General features: G+C 43.5%; 1 protein-coding gene across 8 annotated transcripts in view; it reads left to right on the forward strand.

Annotated features, from left to right (window-relative positions):
- XPO6 (exportin 6) overlaps window positions 1-22944 on the forward strand; it is a 102005-nt gene that overhangs the window by 66264 nt on the left and 12797 nt on the right. For 6 of the 8 annotated variants that reach the window (XM_038539980.1, XM_038539977.1, XM_038539973.1 and 3 more), the window contains 8 exons: window positions 4340-4448; window positions 6147-6239; window positions 7436-7505; window positions 14137-14296; window positions 17048-17140; window positions 19802-19946; window positions 21516-21662; window positions 22529-22718. In XM_038539980.1, the coding sequence (XP_038395908.1) occupies window positions 4340-4448; window positions 6147-6239; window positions 7436-7505; window positions 14137-14296; window positions 17048-17140; window positions 19802-19946; window positions 21516-21662; window positions 22529-22718 (1007 nt within the window). The remainder of the gene's footprint in view (window positions 1-4339; window positions 4449-6146; window positions 6240-7435; window positions 7506-14136; window positions 14297-17047; window positions 17141-19801; window positions 19947-21515; window positions 21663-22528; window positions 22719-22944) is intronic. The other 2 variants (XM_038539974.1, XM_038539979.1) reach the window with 1 other exon arrangement.

Raw genomic sequence — 22944 nt, forward strand, 5'->3', positions numbered from 1 at the left:
GATTTCCCATCTATCTTGTTACTATTTTCTAGTTACTGTGATCTGCAAAGATAGTTTGTATGATTTCAGTTTTTTTCAACTTGCTAAGGTTTGTTTTATGACTTAGTTTTCTTGGTGATTGTCCATACTGCACTTGACAAGAGTGTGTATTCTGCTGTTGTTGGGTGAGGTATTCTGTAGATGTCGGTTAGGTCAGGTTGGCGGATGGCATTCTGTGTGTCCTCTGTCATGTTCTGTCAGCAGGAGAGAGGCAGGTTCTCTGGGTATAATTCTGGATTTACAATGTCTTCTTTCAGCCCTATTATTTTTGCTTCATTTATTCGGAGACTCTGTTAGTTTCACACAAATTTAGTTTCCCTTTTCAATTTTTTGTTGTTTGATGATACCTCTGAGTGTTGTAGAGGTCACTCTGGTATTATAGTATATCTGCTTTTCACATTAACATTTCACTACTGCGAGTGTATGTGGAAACTTCACCACCACATAGATCCTTTGCCCTCCCTTCTTTGTATTGAGGTTGCCATGTTTTACATCTATATTCATGGAAAACACCATCAATGTTTTACTTTTGCTTTCATCCATCATTAATATTTTTAAAGATCTTAAGAGGAGCAAATACTAGAGAAATGATATTTACCGAAATACTTGCCAATTCTCTTGCTTTTGTCCTTCATTCTTGAGGTTCCAGGTATCATTCTCGTGGTCATTTACCTTCTGTGTTAATCAGCTCAGGCTGCCATAACAAAATACCACTGGCCGTTTTATAGGCCTTATCTCCAAAGTTAAATGGGGTTAAGGCTTCAATGTAAATATTTTGAGTGGACCCAATTCAGTCCCTAGCACCTTCTATCTGAAAAGCCTTATGGAGGATGGTTGTAATAGCTGCCTTAAAAGTCTTTGGTAATTCCAGTGTGCCATCATCTTGAAATCAGCTTCTGTTGGTGGTTTTTCCCTTGATAAATGGTCAGTGCCTCCACATTCTTTGTATGTTGACTCATATTCTGGGTCCTTTTACCTGTTTATCCTACCAGCCTCAGGCATGACTTCCATCTCCAAAGTCACCTTGTGGTTAGAAATGGATGCTGCATTTACAGACCCCATACCCACGATTCTGATTCAGGTAGCAGGAATGAGAAAGGGAGAAATTGGACAAAAGATGCTCTGAAAGAGGCTTGGCCTAATGACTTCTCTTAGTTATATCCTCAACCACTGCCATCTACAGGGGAGGCTGGGAAATGGTAATCTTCCAGTTGCCTCAGTGCCAGTTGTCTAACTGAAGTGCCTCTTTCAGTTGTCTAACTGAAAGAGAAAGGAAGAAAGGGTATTGGGTAGGTCACCAGAGTCTGTTACACCCATACACTCTCCCCGCCTTCATCAAACACTTTGGGGGAGCAGTTACTATCTAAGTGTGCTTTAGCCTGGTTCCTAGTTGGGTATAATTTTTTATGTGATAATTTTTTTTTCCCCCCAGCTAGAGTTGCTAACTGCCAGTAGGGTTTTAGGTCTAATTTAGGATTATCCTATGCATACAAAGTCTTTAAATTCCCTTTTAGCAAGGTAATTTGTAGATGACAAGTTTCATCTGCCCTTTAGTCTGAAGTAGATTTTCTTTCCTAGAAAAATTGTGAAAATGCATTGGTCCATCATAGCAATTTATAGCATAAAACTTCTATAACTAACTTTAGGAATTTTTTGTCTGAGCAAATGGCAAATATAAGCTCCAGGCTTAAGTGTTTGATCTTAACTTTCTCTGAAGTCTACTGAAATAGGATTTTGAGACTATTGGCAATTTTTCCTTTAGATACTATTTTTTTTAAGATTTTATTTATTCATGAGAGACAGAGAGAGAGAGAGAGAGAGAGAGAGAGAGAAGAGACACAGGCAGAGGGAGAAGCAGGTTCTATGCAGGGAGCCTGACATAGGACTCGATCCTGGGTCTCCAGGATCATGCCCTGGGCTGAAGGCGGCGCTAAACTGCTGAGCCACCTGGGCTGCCCATTTTATTAGTGATAGTGCCAATAGATACTGCCTATTTTATTAGTGATTTTCGCTGCCAGCATTTGTTTCTGGGGCATGTTCAGTTACCCATCTAGCCTAGGTTGTTAAATCATTTGCAAACGCTGAGGGGGAGAGGTGGTCAGTGTTTCTGTCTTAGTGGAAAAAATGTGCTCTTACACTCACCAAACTGCAATGTGACAGTTCAGGAGGATCCTAATGGAGTTTTTAGACTGTCTTTAACGTGTCTCATTACAGGAGTTGTAACTTAGACTAGATGGTGTATTTGATCTTGGCATTAAATACGTTTTAGCTTTGGTTAGCTTGTCCTGGTACTCACCTGCATTGGATTAGATGGTTTATTAGGTAGGGTCCTGTCAGGAAAATGGAAACCAGACTTAATTATTTTAAGAATTCAGTGTAGGAAATTACCAGTTTCACTGGTGTTGGAGGATTGGAAGAGCTAGAAGGAAACACCGAGATTAGGCAGATAAAAACTACAGGGAGCAGCCCCACTCGAAGGGCTGAGGGTACAACGAAAGAGGTGGAGTTTTTAAAATCTAGATCAGAGGGATAGGCCTCATGCAGCCAGAGCTCAGGTCTCTGAGGAGAGGGTAGCACCCAGCTGCCATAGGAGCTCAGATGAAGGGCCCCATGGAGCTGATATTCAGAGGAGGGAGTGCAAGCTGGTATCTGCTGGTACCTGCTGGTACCTCTGAAAGTGCATGAGGCTGGTTCTAGGAATGGGGAAGTGGAAAGTGGAACCATTTATTACCGCCAGGTCATGGTTGACTGAAGCAGTTGTGCCAGAACAGGGAGCCCACAGGAGGATTGGTGTGCCTGTGCCCCCTCTACCTCTGGGTCTTCCTTCAGTGCCCCTGCTGCAGAACCTCCAGGCAGAGAAGTGTGCTCTGTGCACTCTCAGCCCCCAGCATCCCTAGGTATGCGGTAGATCGGTGCTGAGTGCCTGGCATGGGTGCCCAGCTTTATGAGTGGGAGTAGTCTCTGAACCTACCTTAGAAATGTTTCAGGACAGATAGGCAGCTGGTTTGTTCTTGAAAATTAGTGGTTTGTTGGTCCTTGTGGTGCAGTTGCTGCATATAACTTGGTGTCTTCTGAGGTGGGTTCTTACCACATGTGGGAAATATCCAGGCCTGGGGCTTTAAATGTTTCTTTGAGGAGTTCTTAGATATAGGTCAAAGGGCAGGGTTTCCCCAGACTTTTTCCATTTTTTACTTTAGGTTTTAAGTGTTCTGAAAAATTGACTGAAGGTAAGGTTTTGGGGAGTGGGTGGAGCAGGATCAAAGATCATTGTTGGTTTATGTGGAGAGCATGGAATGTTGAATTCTGGAGCCCCAACTTCAAATCACCTAGCTTGGTGACCTCAGGCAGTTTACTTAACTTTTATTAATTCTGATTTCCTCATCAGAAAAACACCAGTAGTGACACCTACTTCTCACAGGTATTAAAAGGATTGAATTATTGAATTGAATCATATATTGAATTAGTATAAGTTGATGTTTGTATATAATTACCTGTAATCCCCAGAGCAAACCATTGAGAAAATAACCCACAAATGCATGGTGAAAGAAATGACAAGAGAATGAAAACGGCACACTAGGAATTATCGGTAAACAAAAGGAAGGTGGTCATAGAGGAACAGAACAAAAGCTATGACTTGGAGGAAATAGGTAGCACAGTAGCAGAAGTCCCTCCTTTTCAGTAATGACATTAAACGTGCAGAATTAACTTCTCTGGTTTAAAAAGCAGTGATTGTCAGAATAGATTAAAAAAACATGTTCCAACTACATGTTGTCTATAGTAAGATTCCAGTTTCAAAGACGCAAATAGGTCGAAAGTAAAATCTGTTCCATGCAGGCAGTAACCAAAAGAGATTCAGGCTATGCTAATATCAGGTTGAACAGACTTTAAAATACGAGTAGCTGCTGGCAGGGCAGGGTGGGGGGTGGGTGGGTCGGTTAAGCATCCAACTCTTGATCTCAGCTCAGGTCTTATCTCAGGGGTGTGAGATGGAGCTCTGCATCGGGCTTCATGCTGAACATAGAGTCTACTTTAAAAACAAAAAAGTGGCTGCCAGGGAAAAGGAAGGATATCATCTAATGATAAAAGGTTAGTCCATCAAGAAGGTGCCGGAACATAGTGAAATGAATAACTACCCCTGCTACCATTGCACTTAGCCCACAAACTAAATCTAGTTAACATGCTGTTTGTATGTGATAATCCAACAGGGATGCTGTTCTTTCTCATAGTGCAGGAGACCCTTTCAAAATCCTAGGCTAAAAGCCTGCTGTCACCTGATGTTGAATTTCTCCCTGCCACATAGGTACGAAGATGCTCTAGTCCTCTTGCTCACGGAGGTGTTGAATCGAATCCAGTTCAGATACAATCAGGCCCAATTGGAGGAGCTGGATGACGAGACTTTGGATGACGATGTAAGCGGCATGTCCTAATCAACCTTAGTCATTGTCGTGTTTTGGTGTGAGTCCAAACGGAGACTTGGAACCTGTAAGCTCTCTGCTCTGGAGCCAAAGTAGCCTTACAGTTTGAGTTGTGCATATGAAGGTTACAGATGACCTTGAATGGTGCGGGGCTTAGGGATGCTGACCACCTGCAGTTAAAAATCTGAATATAACTTTTGACTCTCACACAACTGCTAACAGCCTAATTATTCACTGGAAGGCTTATCAACCAACGGTCACTTAATCTGTATTTTGTATGTTATATGTATTATATATGCTGTATTCTTACAGTGAACTAAGCTAGACAAAAGAAAATGTTATTAAAATCATAAGAGAAAATAAATTTCCAGTATTGTACTGTTTAGTAAAAAAAAAATTCCCATATAACTGGACCTGTACAGTTCACACCCCTGTTGTTCAAGGGTCAGCTGTATATCCTAGGCATCTTTTTGGGTTAATTATAAAAGGAAGTTGACAGGCATTTTTATCTGTATGAACTAGAGATATAAGCCGAGAAACCATATGCACAATGAGGAGAGATTTAGTAAGGGCTGTGCCCTCCTCTAGTTCCTCTGCCTCGCACCCACACCTCTGCTCCCCATTCTGGGGAACAAACAAAAGTCAGGTGGATGCAGGTGGAAATAAAGAACAACTTAAATGGTAAGCCTAGAATGGTAGGAAGTCTCTCTTGAGTATGTTTTGTAAATCAGTGTCTTAAAATCAATCTTGAATTTATTGATGCTGGTGTGCCCATCATGGATAAAGAAAATATGTTGAAGGACATAATTCTTATGATCCTTTTTCTTAACCACCATGCACTGTAGAATTTTCAAAATAACAGTGACAGTGGCATGGTTGAGACCTTAAGGGTGGCCATGTTTGGGTTAGAAGGAGCCTTATACTTGAAACCCAAAGGCCTTAGGCCCAAAGGAGATAGACATGTAGGCCTTCAGTATCTCTGAGCCTTAATCTCCTCTCCCAAAAGGAGAGGAATGTGTCTGACTAGCCTGTGCTGACAGTTATATGATGGTAGCTTATAGAAGGATTGGCTAAATGCCTGGCACATTGTCGGTGCTTGGTAAACGTGAGCTTCACTTCTTGTTAACCATATGATTTAGTACAGTGCTTCTCATATTTGAGCATGGTTAAAAATCACTGGGACAGCTTGTTAAATAGACTTTGCTTTGGAGCTGGGGACCACAGAATTTGTATTACCTATAAGCCCACAGGAGAAGCTGGTGCCGCCCAGTCTGTGGACCATACTTTGAGTGGCATTGATATAGTCCGTATACTGATTAGGAAGGTAGTGATGGACTATCTCAGAAGTTAAGGAATGAGTGACCACTTCCTATAGCTAGGACGTCAGAAAGGAGGCTTGAGCACTTCACAGGAGCTTTTTAAAATATCCATATTCCTGTGACCGTAAGAGAAGAATTAGATCATTCTTTGTGGATTCTGTGCTGAGGGCATAACTTTTTATGAATTCATTGGATTGAAAAAAAGTACTCTAGATTGATCTTTTTAAAGTACTAAATAACCCAGTGCCATCATAAGCCATTTCTTTAAGATCTTATGTCTGAGAGTGGACTTGAGGTTGTGGATAAATGGGCAGGGGAGATGACAGGACTCTGTCTTTCTGGGAGAGCTGATCCTTTTGTGTTTCCCCCGCAGCAGCAGACAGAGTGGCAGCGGTACTTACGCCAGAGCTTGGAGGTAGTGGCCAAAGTGATGGAGCTCCTTCCCACACACGCCTTCTCAACACTGGTAACTCACCACTTGGAGGGGAATGAAGAGCCTATTTCTTTTTCCCTGAACATGTAGCATGAGTAGTAAGCTTTATTGCTCATGGGTATTTAAAAAATAAATAAATAAAAATAAATCTATACACACGCACACACACACATTTTATGTGTGTGTGTGTGTGCATATATATATATATATATATATATATATGAAAGAGAATAATAATTACCATAACCGACCCTCAAGTTTAACAAGTTAACATTTCCCCCCAAATATTTTAAATCAGCTTTTAGAAGCACTGTTTTTCTTTCCTAAACTCTTGGATGTAATAGGAATTTTCCTAATGCCTTCATGCCTGCGTCAGTAACTCAAAAATGGCCAGGCCACGTAGAAGACTTACTTAAAAGCATTGCTGGAAAGTGAGCCTTTTGTAAAGCTCATCGCTAGCACTCTGCCTATATTTATGTGCTAGAATCTTAGTCATAAGGACTGCTTTCATTCACTAAGTGGTGCTTGTTATTTGAGGAGATTTCACTAAGCCCAGCTCTTCTTCAAGGGCAAGATGATTTGGGGGGCTTGTGTTCTCTAGGAGAAAGTGCTGTTGTGTTTTGCCAGCTGCCTTTCATAGGGGCCTGTCACATTAAAGTCTGATCTTTATCTTAATATTGAGTTAGCAGCTTTAGAAAGAAAATACAGCTTTGGTTATGAGGGTCCTGTCTGCTAAATGAGTAGGGGAATCTGACTTCCAAAAAATTTGGCCTGTCTTTTCATTTTGCCATGCACTTCAATAAGGCATATCTGGTAGTTCTTTCCAGAATAGAGTTTCCTTTGGAATTGAAGGGAGATAAATAGACCCTGTCTCTGAGCTATAGAAGGTATAGATCATTTGGGGTTTGATGTCCTCTTTTAGGAACATTGCAGTTATGACAGCCATACCCAGCATCCACTGCTTCACTTAGTTAAAGAGTATTGAACTGATATGTTGTTTTCTTTTTTATTCCAAACATTAATTGGTGGTGTGAATTGTAGAAATTGTTGAGAGCAGGCACCAAATGGAGACACTTCTGCTTAGCTGCCTGTGAAGGTTCCCAGAGAAAAGTTTCTTTTATCTGATGCCCCCCCCCCATAGATGATTGTAATGTTTTAATGTTAAAATGCTATTAAAATTTGCATTTATGTTTTTTTTTTTTTTTTAATCTTTGTTTCTTTGTTTTCAGTTCCCAGTTCTTCAGGACAATTTAGAAGTTTATCTGGGGTTACAGCAGTTTATAGTTACTTCAGGGTCAGGTAAACTGGTTTTTATTTTCTAATTTAACCAACATTAAGAAAAATACTGGGCTGATATTTAATTACTGCTGTCTTTGCTGTTGGAACATGATTTCTCTGCTGTTACCTCCCCACCAGAATAGAGTTTCCTTTGGAATTGAAGGGAGGGAAGTTATCTCTCCTCACTTCTACATAGGGAAAGCTTTTTAAAAGAATCATGGTCAAAAGGAGCTGTGGGGGGAGGTAAAAGATGAGGTTTTGACAGTGTGTTCTGAAGAGGTGGGGGGGGCGCTAGTTTGGAGCAGAGAGAGGGAGGACTTTGAAAACCCCCCCAGCAATTAGAATATTTACTTATGTCTTTTAAACCAGCAAGTACGCTAGGGAAAAATAGCCTTGGGCTTCTGTGCTTTGTGCTCTTTGCTCCCTGGTGTTCAGAAGCAGGAGGACCCAGTGGCTCTGGAGGAGGCACATGTTTCCAGCTTGTAACTCTCCTCTTGTAGATGGCCCATGGGAGGCCTGGTCATGGCTGGGTTGAAAGACTTAGGGTGACCTTTTGTAGGCTTTGCCTGCCTGGTGTTTAGGCTCTGCATTTTGGGGTTATTTTGTTGATAACAATAACAGCTTCCGTTTGGAGAACGTGCACTACCTGCCTGGCACTGTGTAGTATTGGTCTATGTTCTCCTTAACTCTTTTGGCTGTCCTGGAGCTTAGAGGACTGATACCACTGACTCCTGTTTTGTGGAAGAGGAAATTGATGTCCAGAGATGTTCATTTTTCCCAGGATGGTGTAAGAGGGAAGGATTGAAGAGTTGAATTAACTCAAATCTGACAACAATTTTGCTAGCTGCAAACACGGGAAACTTAATCATTGCACTTGCAGATGCACCTGTGCTCACCCCACTGCTCAGCCAGCCACCCCCCCCCCACCCCCAATCTCTGGTGGCCATGTCCTACTGCTCTTCCTCACAATGTCTCCCCTCTGGGAGTTGTGCCTGGCCTTGGCCTCCAGTCCCTCTGTTGTGTAACTGTTGTCTCAGCCTGGCACACAGCCGCCGTGGGTACAGACAATCTCCTGGACGAGCTTGTTATTCATGGCAGAGCCTCCATAAGAGGCTCTTTTGGAGGCTGCCCTTCTTAGTGGCCTGTGACGTTTGTTTCCATGACTCTATTAGCTTCTAAATAATCCACTGGGCCCCAGGAGGTTGATGGGACTTGGCATGCCCCAAAGTTTGTAGATAGGCTAAGAACAACTTAAAAAGAACTTTAAAAGACCACTTTTCAAAGCAAACATGCATGTAAAATATTCTGTCAACATTAATGAAAATCCTTTGACTGTGTACCAGTGCCACACGTTTCCAGCATCCATTCTTGGGGAAAAAATTGTGCCCTGGTGGTCTCTCCCTCAGGGCCACTCATCAAATTAGAATGTACTCAGCATCCTCAGTACATTATTCTTGATCTTTAAAAAAGTGGAGCAAACACCCCTCTCCCCCTGCATTGACCCCTATGTTCCTTTTCGGGATTGTAGCTGCCTTCTTTATGTTACATTGAGTCTGTCTTCAGGCAAAAATCTGAGTGATTCTTAAATCCTTTTTCTGAGAGGTAACTGGTAACTTAGAATTTCTCATCCGAGAAGGATAAGCTGATTTATTTTTCCCTACATGAAATATCATATACCTGGTTCTCATTGAGAGCCATTTACTGGCAATTTCACAGTGTACTTGGTATTTCCAGATCGTTTATAAATCTTATCCCTAACGCTGACCTTGGTGCATACTCCAGGGGCAAATCCTCTCAGGCCAAAGAAATATTTCCCATTTTAAAACAAGCTCTCTTATCCATGGCAAAGCATTCCCCATCCCTTGTTGGCTCCAAAGCCAAGTTTCCAATGCAAAGCCTACTAAAAAGATGGAAACTCTGAATACATTTTGTTCTCTGGTTCCCATGGTCATTCACCTTCTCAGATAAGCTCTGTGTTGTAATGGCAGCCTTACTGCCTCATAACAAACTGTGGTGTCTTCCTCTTGACAGGGTGCCCCTCACGTTAACATGTACTGCTTCTCACCAGCCTGTAATTCTTGGGTCTCCCCTGGAGCCCGTGTAGACTGGAGTCTTACTGCTTACCACTGCTGGTCTTCTACCTCCATGTCTCTGATTAGGTCCAAGGCAAGACATGTTGTCGCTGTGGTATCTCAGTGGCTACACATCTCTTCCCCTGGGGGGTCACTCTTTGCTCCCGTTGTTGATTGTTCTCACCGTCTGTGGGTTGAGAAGTCCTGTCTTTGGTTGTTGTGTATCTTACATTCTTTGTTCTGCTGGGGTTTATATACGACCTACTTGTTCTCTCAGAGTGAAATTCCTCAAATGCCGATTTTTACACCCCTACTTCCCCACTCCCCAACAGAGAGAAGAGTGAGTTATATTTCACATTAAAATGTTTTTTTCTCAGGGCAGTGATTTGCCAGGGAGCTGTCCTTTGGACGTGGTAAAGGGTGCATCTCGACAGCTTCAGGGTGATTTTGCTTTATGGGAGAGAGAACTTCAGTGTGGCCATGATATTTTCTCTTTCAAAAACCTCTGTAGCAGTAATTCCCCTCTGAGGGTTCCCCTTTGCAGATAATTCTTTGCTATTAGAGGGCCATCTAAGCCTTCACCAAATAGAATAAGATGTGGGTGGTTTGGAACAGTTTTCTCAGTGGGAACTCAGGCCTGCCCCTCGAGTTGAGGTGATTGCTTGCAGTGTTTTGTGCTACTGGTAGTATGAGGGTTCTAGGCCAGGGGGTGGCAACTTTGATTTGGGGTACTTCCTGTGCACTTGTCTGCCTTGCAGCTGCAGTTTGCATTAATGTGAACCTTCCATGGCACATGTGTATTCAGTTTAATTATATGGAATTGCAGTTTTGGTTGGTCAGAAATGGTTAAACATCAGGAATTTCTTATGGTTCAGACTAATAGTTTAAAATCACAGTAATCCCAAGCTGTTTTTTATTCTAAGTACTGCTCTTTGTTTAACAAATTCAGGTGGGTTTTAGGGGAACGGGTCAGGATGTCAAGGATTCTCAGTAGAGGGTGACATGGGAAATGAAGGGACCCAGGGGTGTATTTCAGCCAAGAGGAGAATCTTCTTCACCTCTCCCCAAGACTGCCATATGTCAGTCAGCAGGCTTAGGCTTGTTTTGTATTCCCTCAAGGGGTGGGACCAGGTATGATAATAAGGAATTGGCGGGTGTGGGGTTCGAATGGGGGACACTTTTCCCCTCATTGTTTCTGACCAAGCTGTTTTTTTTTTTTTTTTTTAAATATTTTATTTATTTATTTAGGATAGTCACAGAGAGAGAGAGAGAGAGGCAGAGACACAGGCAGAGGGAGAAGCAGGCTCCACGCACCGGGAGCCCGATGTGGGATTCGATCCCGGGTCTCCAGGATCGCGCCCTGGGCCAAAGGCAGGCGCCAAACCGCTGCGCCACCCAGGGATCCCCTGACCAAGCTGTTTAAAGATGGAAGACTCTCTGGAGAGGCATCGGGAACAGACCCCAGGGGCAGTTCTGGGAGGAGGCCCTGCCTCAGGTGTATTCATGTGGATCAGGCACAAGGGGACAGGCCTGCTCGGGATGACTTAATGACTATTAGGAACTGTACTCCAGTGGAAACCTACTTTAGGGTGGTATCTTGCTTTGGTTTTTAAAAGAGAAACAGAATGTTCCCCTTCGTGTTTATTTATTTATTTATTTTTAAAGATTTATTTATTTATTTATTCATGAGAGACACAGAGAGAGAGAGAGGCAGAGACAGGCAGAGGGGAGAAGCAGGCTCCACGCAGGAAGCCCAATGTGGGACTCATTCCGAGTCTCCAGGGTCACGCCCTGGGCTGAAGGCAGGCACTAAACCATATTGCCTTGGGGAAGGAGGGCTGGCCTTGTCTCTTTGGCCTCTACTACCCCCACATCCAGTTCCAGGGTAGAGTTTTCTTTTTCTTTTTTTTTTTTTTTCAGGGTAGAGTTTTCTTAAAGCTTTATTTCTACAGCCTTAAACTTTGTTGGTATGCAAAGGAAGAACACATTTTAGTTTACCCTGGGAATCAGTTACTTAGCTGTAACCTGAAAATCCTAGACATTCAGAAGGTACATAATTGTGGTGCTTTTGTTAGCTGGGAGAGGAGAGGCAGTGTTCTCTGCACGTGACCGAGAATACTTCTGGTTCTGTCTGTTCCCTGGGTTCATCTGGCTGGCCGTGTGGGGTAGCCAACCTCTTGTGCTGACTGGAAGAGCTGGCTTGCTCTCCTCAACGCCCACCCCCAGGCCTGGGCAGTGCTGCCTACAAGCTGAGAATCCTAGTTGTTGTTTACTGTTCCGAGGTGCTGCTCCCAGTGCAGGGTGGAGGGTGGAGGAACAGGTGATTTGGGAGGCAAGCAAAAGCCAGCCTTTGTCACTGGCTCTGTCTCTGAAAGGTCCTTCCTTGAGTTGCCCCTTCCTTTTGTTCTCCTGATCCTCAGGATGTGACCCACACTCTTATCCAGACTCCTGTCTGCCTCTGAGGGCTCTGTTTCCAGTCTCAACACTTGGAAGTCAGTGTAGGATCTGAGGCATCAAACTTGCTACTTCCCAGCACTTTCTTAGGTGTTCGGCCTTGCTATTTGCATTTCCACAGGTGTTGGTTATCCATAGTCAGGTTTAAATAATCAAGGGAACATTCCCAAGGGCAGTATGAGGAACTCCAGCACACCCTCCGCCCCAGACTCCCTGTCCTGCTCTAGTTTGCTCTGTGTTCTGTGGTATCTAATTCATTCATTCAGTGTGGCCACCTATTCTAGACCCGGCACTGGGCTGGATACTGACCTCAGCTCTTCACAGGGAAGAAGTTCATAGTCCATGAGTGGACTTGGAGATCCTTGATTTATTCCCATAAGCACATGAGGTGTCCTGGAGGGGAAGGCAGGGAGGGAGGAAAGTGTACATTCCTTCTGTTGGGTAGTGCAAAGGGAAGGCCTCCCAGAAGATATAGTGCTTATGTGAGTGTGGAAAATGTGTAAGAGCGTGCAAGGTGTGAGTGGCCAGATATGCAGTGGGCAGTCCAGGCAGGGACCTGAGGCACCAGGGGTTAATGGTGGGTGCAGGGAGAAATTGGAATGGCAGGAGGCATTGAGGTCACAAGAGTTCTAGAATTGATGCTGGGGGTGTTAATGTTCTCCTACAGAGCCAGGAGAGAGCCCCGGGAGTTTTGGCACCTTGCTTAAGGGGAGCTGTGTGCTTAGGTCTGGGTTCTGGGAAGATGTTTGTGGAATGGATGCCTTGGGAGGAGGGTTGCCTTTAGCCAGTTCTTGTCTCCTAACAGAGAGGAAACTCCTGAGATGGCAGTGGGACGGGGCTGGTATTTCGGGAGTGGTGGCATTACAGGTGCCCTGTGGGCAGGGGCAAGGGTCTCCCCATTATCGCTACTCTACCCTCCCTCTGACTGGGTGAGGACAGAGAACTTTTATCCATTGCAGAGCGAGCTCTCCCAGTCAAGCAGTTCCCACTGTCTTTTGTGGACCTTGGTGAAGAGGGGTCCACAGGGAGGGGTGGCCTAATAGCAGATATTTTTGTCTTTCTCCTTTGCATCTTCACTCAGTGTGAAGAAATCTTACTAAAAAGTAAGTTTCAGGCCTTAGAAAATCACAGGCTCTTTGTTATATATAATTATTACAAACATTAGTGATGCTTTATAGTTTATAGGGTTCTGTATATATTTTAACTTTGCCCTCACATTAGTGAATTTGATGGGAGCATTATTTTCCATTTTAAAGATAAGGAGCTAAGACTTAGAAGGGCTCACTGGGGCCTAGAGCCAGCAGGTGGCAGGGCACCTGTGTCTTCTAGGCCTTTCTTCCAGACTGCTGCTTGGGACCTGCTGACTACACCCTATTCTGTGAACAGAGGTGAATTCTAGCTGTCAGCCCATGGAGATTCCATTCTGTGACAGGGCCATGTGTAGAAGGCAAGCAGGTTTGCCGTTGAGGAGGCTTACCCTAGGATACCAGTTCTGCCCCAGAATCATGACCTGCATTGGGCAAATGACTGGACCTCCCTGCGTGTGTTTCCTTGGGTGTAAGATTGATGCTGTTACTACCTCAGGGTCAAGAGGAATCACATCAGACACTCAGTCCATGTTCTCATACCCCAGGCTTTGTGTCCCACTTGTGTTCACTCTCTCTGGCCTTAGAGTGCTTGTGGATATGGGTTTGGGTGGAGACAGGGCCTTGCTGTCCTGGCTGGTTACTGAGACGCAAAGCAGCATGTGGGTTGCTGTGTTTCACAATTGTTTTTGTTTTTTTTAAGATTGATTTATTTTAGTGAGAGAGAGACTGTGTGTGTGCACACGTGCAGTAGGGGGAGAGGCAGAGGGTAAGGGAGAGAGAGAATCTCAAGCAGACTCCCCACTGAACACAGAGCCAGATGCTGAATGCAGAGCCTGATGCGGTGGGACTTGATCTCACAATCCGGAGATCATAACCTGAACTGAAATCAAGAGTCTGACACTTAACCAGCTGAGCTACCCAGGTGCCCCTCAAGAATTGGTTTTGCTCACTGTAGTCTGCCTGGAAGAGCTATTCCCTGTAGTGGTAACTAAAGCATGTTCTTCCCAAGGGAAACCATTTGTGGTATTTATGTTACAGGTCACAGGTTGAACATCACAGCAGAAAACGACTGTCGGCGATTGCACTGCTCCCTAAGAGACTTGAGCTCCCTTCTGCAGGCTGTGGGCCGGCTGGCCGAGTACTTCATCGGAGATGTGTTTGCAGCGCGGTTCAGTGATGCCCTCACAGTTGTGGAGAGGTAGGCGGTGGTTCCTTGGCACCCTTCCATCTTCAGAACCCAGTTGTGCTTCTTGGGCAGCATGTTGCCAGGCATGAGGTGCATGTGGAGCAGATAACCTCTGAGAACTCAGGTCTGTTGTCTGTAACTTGGAGGGGGACTCTGGTATCTTGTAGCTTATTGTGAGAATTTAATGAGAGGAAGCACTTAGCACAGTGCTACTAGTCAAAGATTGAGTCTGTAGATAAAAGACAGGATTAGCCTCAGAAGAAACGAAGTGAGGTCAATCTTATGTCTCTGCCTACAAGGTAAAGAGACAATAGGAAAACTCTGGCAGGAGACAAATAGTCAGCATCTTCTAATTGGACAGCCATATGCCAGAGGTGGGATTTTTCTTAGTTCTGTTAAAGATCCTCAGGAGTTTAAGCTGACCCAAGAGGTGGCTGCCAACCTCTCCACCACCAGGCTTCTTTCATTACTCCTCCCCTCGGGTGCCTCTTAGGGTTGATAGCTGCATTTATTGAGGACCACTTCCCACTGCTCAGGCTTTCCCCGCCTCCCCCCTCATGAACTCATATGCTTAAAAAATCAGATGCTTCAAATGTGATAGGTTTAGATTGTCTAAAGGTAACGTGGATTGATTAGATCAAAATTGGATGGATGTGGGTCCAGCCAGCCCAAAGTCGAGACTGGATTCTTTCATTGCCCCATAGCCATATCATTGGTAACACACCAAGCAGAGCCAAGCCCGAAGCCAGATTAATATTAATAATAAAAGTAGCATGCAGTTGGACATTTTCAAAAGTGATTTTGTACATTTCATTTCATTCTTTACTTTGAGGGATGGGGATTGTCATGTTATCTGTGAGCAAACTATGGCCCAGAAATGGCAGGTACCTTGCTTCAGGTCACACTGTTCACAGGAGGGAACACATGGATTGTAGCCAGTTTCCTGCTCTTTCCAAACCACAGAACTCTTACCTACAGTGCCCTTTTTCCTCTCTTTCCAGGCTAAGCCTGTTTCCATTAATGGTTAGGAGGAGTGGGATGCGTCTTTCTTCCTATATGAAATCCCAATTTTCAGACTTTAGAGTCCCTACATCATTATTTTTTATAGGTCCTTATATGTACATTTTTCTGCACTGCTTGGGTTTGCAGGCCCAGTACTTGAAGATACTGTTAATTTGTCTTCATTTAGAATAAAGTGTGGGAGAAGGCTCCTTGTTATGGCTACGTGATCTTCATAGCCAGTGTGATTAGTTGATTTTTCACTTAGAGGTTACACACAACAAACGTACTAGTGAAACTGCAAAATGTAGAAATAATGAACGACACATTTAGAAGTCCATTTTAAGTGTAGAATAGCACTAAAGAATGCTGTAGAATGTGAAAACAGAATGTAAAGTCAAACGTGGTATGATTCCACTTATGTGAGGTACAGAGAATAGTCAGAACCAGAGAGAAAGGGGAATGGCAAGCACCAGGGTTAGGGCAGGGGCAATGGAGTTTATCTTTAGTGGGTACGGATTGTGGGTTTTATAGGATGAAAAGGTGAAGGAGACGCGTGGCAGTGGTTGCACACAATAAGTATATTCAGTGCCACTGAAATGTACACTTACTGTGTACAGAATGTAGAGCAATTTAGAGAATTAAACGCCAGCTGCACGTTGGTGCATCACTATGTTAGCACCCTGGTCCCTTCCCAGAACTTCAGATTGAGAGCCCTTGGCTCTTTGACCCTCACTTTCTGACTGCTCCTCCCACCTTGAATGCTTTGGGACTTTAACCTTGTGGTTTTCTAGGGAAGTCCTGCTTTCTGCTCCCTTCAGAGAAGAGCAGTTTTCAGAGTGTGGTCTGCATGCATGGAGCCCTGGATGTTTTTCAGAGATGCAGATTTCTGGGCTCCTCACAACCACGGGCTTGTACAGTGACAAGCCTCCCCGGTGGATTCTTTGGCTCATTGAAGCTTGAGAAGCTCTACACTGTACCTTGGGAGAAGAACACCCAATGTCTTCCCTGGCATCTGCCTCAGACCTGCTCCTAGGCTTCTGTAGAGAGCCAGCACAGACAGAACTTTTGCTGGGCCTCCAGCTTCTTCCCTTTGCCCAGAAAGGAACGTCTGTCTCTAAGGAAAGAGGCATTTTCCATTTCCCCTTAGAGCTGGCTGTCAGTTTGTATGCAGTGAGCCCTCGGGCAGCCAACGGTCTCAGCGATTTGCTTCTGAAAGGATTGTGCTCAAAGTTAAAAACCCCTCAATTTGGTTCTAAAAACTTATACTTCATGCTCTGCCCCTTCCTTCAAACATTTTATCATGAACATTTTTGAATCTTCAGAAAAAGTCAAATAATTATATAGTGAATACCCATATATACTGATCACTTAGATTCTATAGTGAACATTTTGCTATGTTTTCTCTCGCATATATCCATATGAAATGTTTATTTTTTCTCGAATTTTTTGTTGTGGTGAAACACACAACATGAAATATTTCCATCCTAACTATTTCTATTTTGTATATTGTCTATATTTCCCGGTTATTTATTTTGTGATCAAAAGTTTTTGATTCTGTAAATCATGCTTTAGTTAGTATCCTTGTTTAAATCTTTATGTACATCTAAGATCAGATCTTTGGGATAAAATTGAAGGTCTAGTCTTGATTTCTTATTTGGATGGAAAAATACCTATCCTCAGGACCTTGTTGGTGCCTTGTCAATTTTGTCTACTTTAGTCCATAAGCTGAGTGTTTTCTTTTTCCTATTTCTTTGCCAACAGGTTGGTTAAAGTCACTCTGTATGGATCTCAGATAAAGTTGTACAACATTGAAACTGCTGTGCCATCAGTACTGAAACCTGACCTCATCGATGTGTAAGTATGGAGCTGTTAGTGCATCCTCGGGTAAGACTTAGTCCCCTGTCATTTTATAGGTAAAAAGGGACACTGGTGGCTGCCATGAAGAAGAGAAAGACTCCCTCCTCCAAACCTAGGAAGAGAGGGTTGATTGGGGGTGGGGGTGGTTGGAGTAAGTAGAGTGCATCAGGTGGTGAGAGATGAAAGCAGAGGGCATACGGAGTGGGCATTTCAGGAGGGAGGAGCAGCATGAGCCAAGGCACAGATGAGTTGCAGGGTCCCGCAGTCAGGGAGGCTGTGAGCAGTTTGTGTGGTAGGAGAGGAGGCTGGATAGTTATGGGAGGACCAAGGTGGAAACAACTCGAGTGCCAAGAGTCTTACCCTGTAGGCCATTGACTGAAACTGTTGGGTCTGGACTTACTCAAGGAACACATTCTCTCAGAGCTTCTGACTGCAGCAGGAGGGCAGAAGGCTTCTTGGGTGTTCGTGTGTTACATAAGAACATGGGTGATTTTGAAGGGCATTCAGGGACCACACTCTTAGAAGCTTTCTGGATTCTGGGGAGCCATTAGGAAAGTGACTTACAGAAGGGATAGAAGAATGGGGACTGGAGATGGGGCCATATCCCAGAGATTACACTGCCCAGAAGCCTTGCAAACTATATCCTGTACCAAATCCGGCCCACTGCCAGCTTTCATAAATTAAGTTTTGTTGGAACACAGCTGTGCTCATTTATTAACATATCATCTGTGACTGCTTTTTGTGCCACAGCGGCAGAGTTGAGTAGCTGTGATGGAGAGAGAGTATATATGGCCTGCAAAGCCAAAAATATTTATACTCTGGTGTTTGCAGAAAAAGTCTGCTGATCCCTGTTCTAGATAGTTCTTTAGCTACGAATTAAGTAAATGATAGTCTTATTTACTATAGTGGTTTAGGTTTTTTTTTTTTAAAGTATGTGTGTGTATATGCATGCATATATGTGTATATATATGCGTATGTATATATATATATATACTTTTTGAGACTTTAGAGAAAGCTGTGAAGCTTTTGCTGAGAAAAATGCTAATTTGCTCATAAACACAACATCTTGCACACAATTTCAGGAAGTTTTGGAGCCTCCTCTCTTCAGCTTTGTGGAGCTCTCTGAATTTGATAGATTGACTAAAATTCCTAGACCCTAAAGGCAGACTTAGATGTCTTTTTTCTTAATTTGGTACTCAAGAGCTTGAAGGGTAAAATGATCAATGCATTCTAAATATAAAATACAAAATAACTTCTGGGTCACCATGAATTACTTGTATTTTCTTTCTTTAATGTATTTAGGTTAAAGGTATTAACCTTTTCTTACCTAACTTCTTATCTTGAAAAAGTTCCCATCTTTTGTAGAAAGGGGCAAAAATAGAATGAACACTCTCACACTAGATTCATCAGTTATATATATTTTGGTATATTCGCTTTTTTTTTTGTATACACAGGAACACACACTTTTTTTTTTTTTTTTTTTAGGTGAACTATTTGAAAGCAAATTGCAGTCAACATGTCAATTCACCTATAAACCCTTCAGCATGTTTCTCTAGGAGCAAGGTCATCTTCCTACATAACCATAATATCATTTTCACCACTCAGAGACTTTCACGGATACAATAATACCTATATCTCACTGCTCCTAGGACCTTTTAGTAGACAGAGGATCTCAGATAAAGCATTTTTTTTTAAAAGATTTTATTTATTTTAGAGCAAGAGAGAGAGCACATGCATGGGGGCGGGGGACAGAGGGAGAGAATCTCAAGCAGCCTCTGTGCTGAGGGTGGAGCCTGACATAGAGTTCAATCTCATGACCCTGAGATCATGACATGAACTGAAACCAAGAGTTGGATACCAACTGACTGAGCCACCCAGGCGCCCAGTATGTAGCATTTTTAAGAATATATATGTGTATATATAATATTTTTCCATACTCAGATTTTCCCAGTCCTCTCAGAAATGTCCTTTATATATATATTTTTTTAATCCAAGGTCTAACTAATCATAATTATGTATTATATTTATCTTCTATAATCTAGACCAGTGGGGAAGCAAGGGAAGGATAGAGAGGGAGAGAAGGAAAGAGAAACTGATTAGAGATTTAGACATTATTTCTTTTTCTTTAAAGAAAATCTTAAAGTCAGGATTTGTCTAGTTGTTTTTGTACTGTATGAGATTGATATTTAACATTTTTAGCAAGAACACTAGATAGGTAGCAGTATGTTCTTCTTGCATCCCATCTGGGGGCACTTGAGGCCAGTTTACCCTCCTGAATTGATACTCCATTTGATTTCCATGTGGTGTCTGCCTGAATCCTACCTCTCTTTCTACTAAAAGGTCCTAGGAGCAGTGAGATCCCAGAGAGAGTGCTCCCCTGAGTACTCATGCTCTTGGTTTCTCAAGTGCTTTCTCCACTAAAAGCCACAGCGACTTAGAGAGCTGATTGCTTTCTGTGTAAGAGGTAGTGGTAGCAAGGTTTAGATGATGAGTTTCAATGTTTACGTCCTACCTGAGCAAGTAAATTATTTCTGTGCTGTCACACGTGTCTTAGAACAACAAATGCACTGGGTGGAATTCTTCCTTCCTATGAAAACGAGTTTAATGCTAATGTATTTTGGCCTTGACCTTGAAAGTTGCATCTTTTCCCCTTTGCAGGCATGCTCAGTCCCTGGCTGCTCTGCAGGCTTACTCTCACTGGCTAGCACAGTATTGCAGTGAAGCTCATCGGCAGAATACACAGCAATTTGTTACGCTTATCTCCACCACCATGGATGCAGTCACACCTCTGATCAGCACGAAGGTCCTGAAACAGCAGAGGCTACACTTTGTAGCTAACTCTTTGTCCTTCTGTCCTACTTATTATAAAATTAAAGTATTGCTTGGTGTTAGATCCATAATTCTTACCACTGTGGTAGAACCATATGTCATTTCAATGTTCCTTTTGAGCTGTGATCCACATAAATTCAAATATAACTTTATTTTTTTAGCTAAGTCCCACACTAATAAATACATGCTCTTTGTGAAAACATAAAACATTGTTCAAATTTATAGACCAAAAAGTTGTGGTACTCTTTAATCCCCTCCTCCAAAACACTGCTGTTCCGTAGTGGGGATGTTTTATAATTTTCCTTTTGATGGAAGTGAGTTCTTGGTGTGTACATCCCTGTAGGATGGATCCTGGAAAGTGGATTTGCTGGGTCAAAGATGTATCCAAGTAAATTTGATAAGATTCTACTGGGTTGTCCTTCGAGAAGACACTGATTTGTATTATGTAGCATATAGAGATTTGTTTTTTTGTAGTTTTATTTTTAAAAGATTTTATTTATTTATTCACAAGAGACACAGAGAAAGAGAGAGAGAAGCAGAGACATAAGCAGACGGAGAAGCAGGCTCCAAGCAGGAAGCCTGATGCGGGACTCGATCCTGGGACTCCAGGATTACACCCTGAGTCAAAGGCAGACACTCAACTGCTGAGCCACCCAGGCATCCCTTTTTTGTAGTTTTAATCAGGCATAGCATTCTCTTCTGCTCTTAACAGAACAATGTATTGTTTTCTGTAAATTTTTGTTGAGTTTGTAATTGTAATTTGTAAATGAGTTACAATGTCCCATGAGGGGGATTTATATAATTTATAATATACCTAGTCATTGCTGGACTTTATAGTTGCCTCCATTTGAAAAAAGTTATCCTAGATAATTCTGAAATGATGTACTCCTGAACTTAGCTTTATCCTTTTGGATGATTTTCTTAGAGAAATTGGGATTAAAGGTGACGGATAGTTTGTGGTTCTAGGAAATTATAATATTTCTTCCCAAAATAATTCTACATGCCCACGACTCTTTGATGTGTATTTTTTTTTCTACCAGCCAGCACTAGGTCCTGTCTATAAAGAATTTTCTCTTGCTAATTTGAAAAGGGCAGATGGTCCTTGAACTTAGTTTTTGATTGGCACACCGAGGGGAGGAAGCAAGAGAACCTGGCGTGACTGGTGGAGTATAAAAAAGGCAGGTGGAGAGAAAGGTTGACTTGGTTGGAGCTAGAGGAATGAGATGAACAATGCCGAGTAATTTGAATGGTATGCCAAGAAATTTGCCATGGGATTGTGGAGCTAAGAATTGACTGAGTCCGGAGGTGTTGGTGACTATGGACAAGAGAAACCAGAGGTGGTGTTTCTGGCCTGAGGTCAGGAGCCAAGATGTAGCACAGAGGAGGGTGTTGCATTGCTGGGCATCGTCCCCAGAAATTTCTTTGATATAGAACCCATGTGGGTAATGGCTCCCAGAGCCTTATTTGGCTTGTGGCTGCCTCATTAAAGTTCTAATACTAGGCTCACAGGAGAGTGAGCTGACATGTCCCCTTCTGTCTCCAGGTCCAAGACAAGTTGCTGCTATCTGCGTGCCACTTACTGGTCTCCCTGGCCACCACTGTGAGGCCCGTCTTTCTGATCAGTATCCCCGCGGTGCAGAAAGTATTCAACAGAATCACCGATGCCTCTGCTCAGCGACTTGTCGATAAGGTGGGAGACCCCAGGGCCACCCTGCACTGGTCCTGGAGCCGTGTGGCTCAGACTCAGGGAGACCTTTCTTATGCACTCGGAGCTTACAGCCCATGCCAGCAGAGACGGTTTCTTTACGTGTGGCACTTAGGGCAGCCTCAGCACTTTCTCATTAGGCCCTTCGAACACAGGCGGCAGGCAGTATGTGGATAAGGATGTAACACATTCCTCTTGGTAGGCACACAAATGGTGCTGCTTTGAGAGCTGGCGATTTGACTGGAGTTGTCAAGAGTCCCCTTTGCATTCTTTTTGGTTTGAAACAGTCTGTTTTTATTGTTATATTTATTTTCTTAGGGTTGAGACACTCCAGACAAAGATTTTCATAATCTTTAGGAGGCTCAGGCTAGAAGTTTAAAAACAAAACAGAGGTGGTGTCAGAGGGCAGTCAAAGCAGTTACTTGAGAGCACCTGGGATATGAACATAGTGCTTTGGACACAGCGCTGAGCATATGTCCTAAGAGGTTTTTTTACTGCCTCACACTCTCATCCCTGTTCTGAGCAGCTTCTCAGAGGGTGTTGAATGCAGTATCTGTGACTTTTCCCTCTGTAAGTCTTCTGATACCAGAATTGAGGGGAAGTGATGGCACCAAGAAAGATTATTAGGGCTGGGTCTGGAATGTGTTGGACCCAGACTTGTTGTTACTGCTTCAGTTTCTCTCCCCTCCCTGCATTACCTTTGGCTGGGCCCAAAGCTCCAGGCCCAGTCTGGGGGAACAGAGCCTGGAGGCCTGAGCTGTGTGTGCCCATGCTAGGTGCCAAGGCCATGTAATGTGCACTTGTCTGTTGCTCTTTGCCCTCTGATGGATGCCCATGGGGGTCTCTTCCAGGCTCAGGTGTTGGTGTGCCGAGCCCTCTCTAACATCCTTCTGCTTCCGTGGCCAAACCTCCCTGAGAATGAACAGCAGTGGCCCGTGCGTTCCATCAACCATGCCAGCCTCATCTCTGCACTCTCAAGGGACTATCGCAACCTGAAACCCAATGCTGTTGCCCCACAGAGGAAGATGCCACTGGATGACAGTAAGTATCCCCTAGGCAGGGACAGCCTGGGAAGACAGGTAGGGCAGCACTTCCTTTGTGGCTGATGAGGTATTCATCTGTCTGTTGTCACATGGCTGCTGGGTGGGAGAGCCAGCCTTGGCTGGTGGAATCCTGCGTCTCTGGAATTCTGTGAACCCGTCAGCTGGACGGGTTTCCTGAATGTAGGACACCTCCTTTCTTAGTTAAAATGTCAAAAGTAAGTAAA

This window comes from Canis lupus, chromosome 6, assembly GCF_011100685.1.
Source record: "Canis lupus familiaris isolate Mischka breed German Shepherd chromosome 6, alternate assembly UU_Cfam_GSD_1.0, whole genome shotgun sequence".
Lineage (NCBI taxonomy): Eukaryota > Metazoa > Chordata > Mammalia > Carnivora > Canidae > Canis > Canis lupus.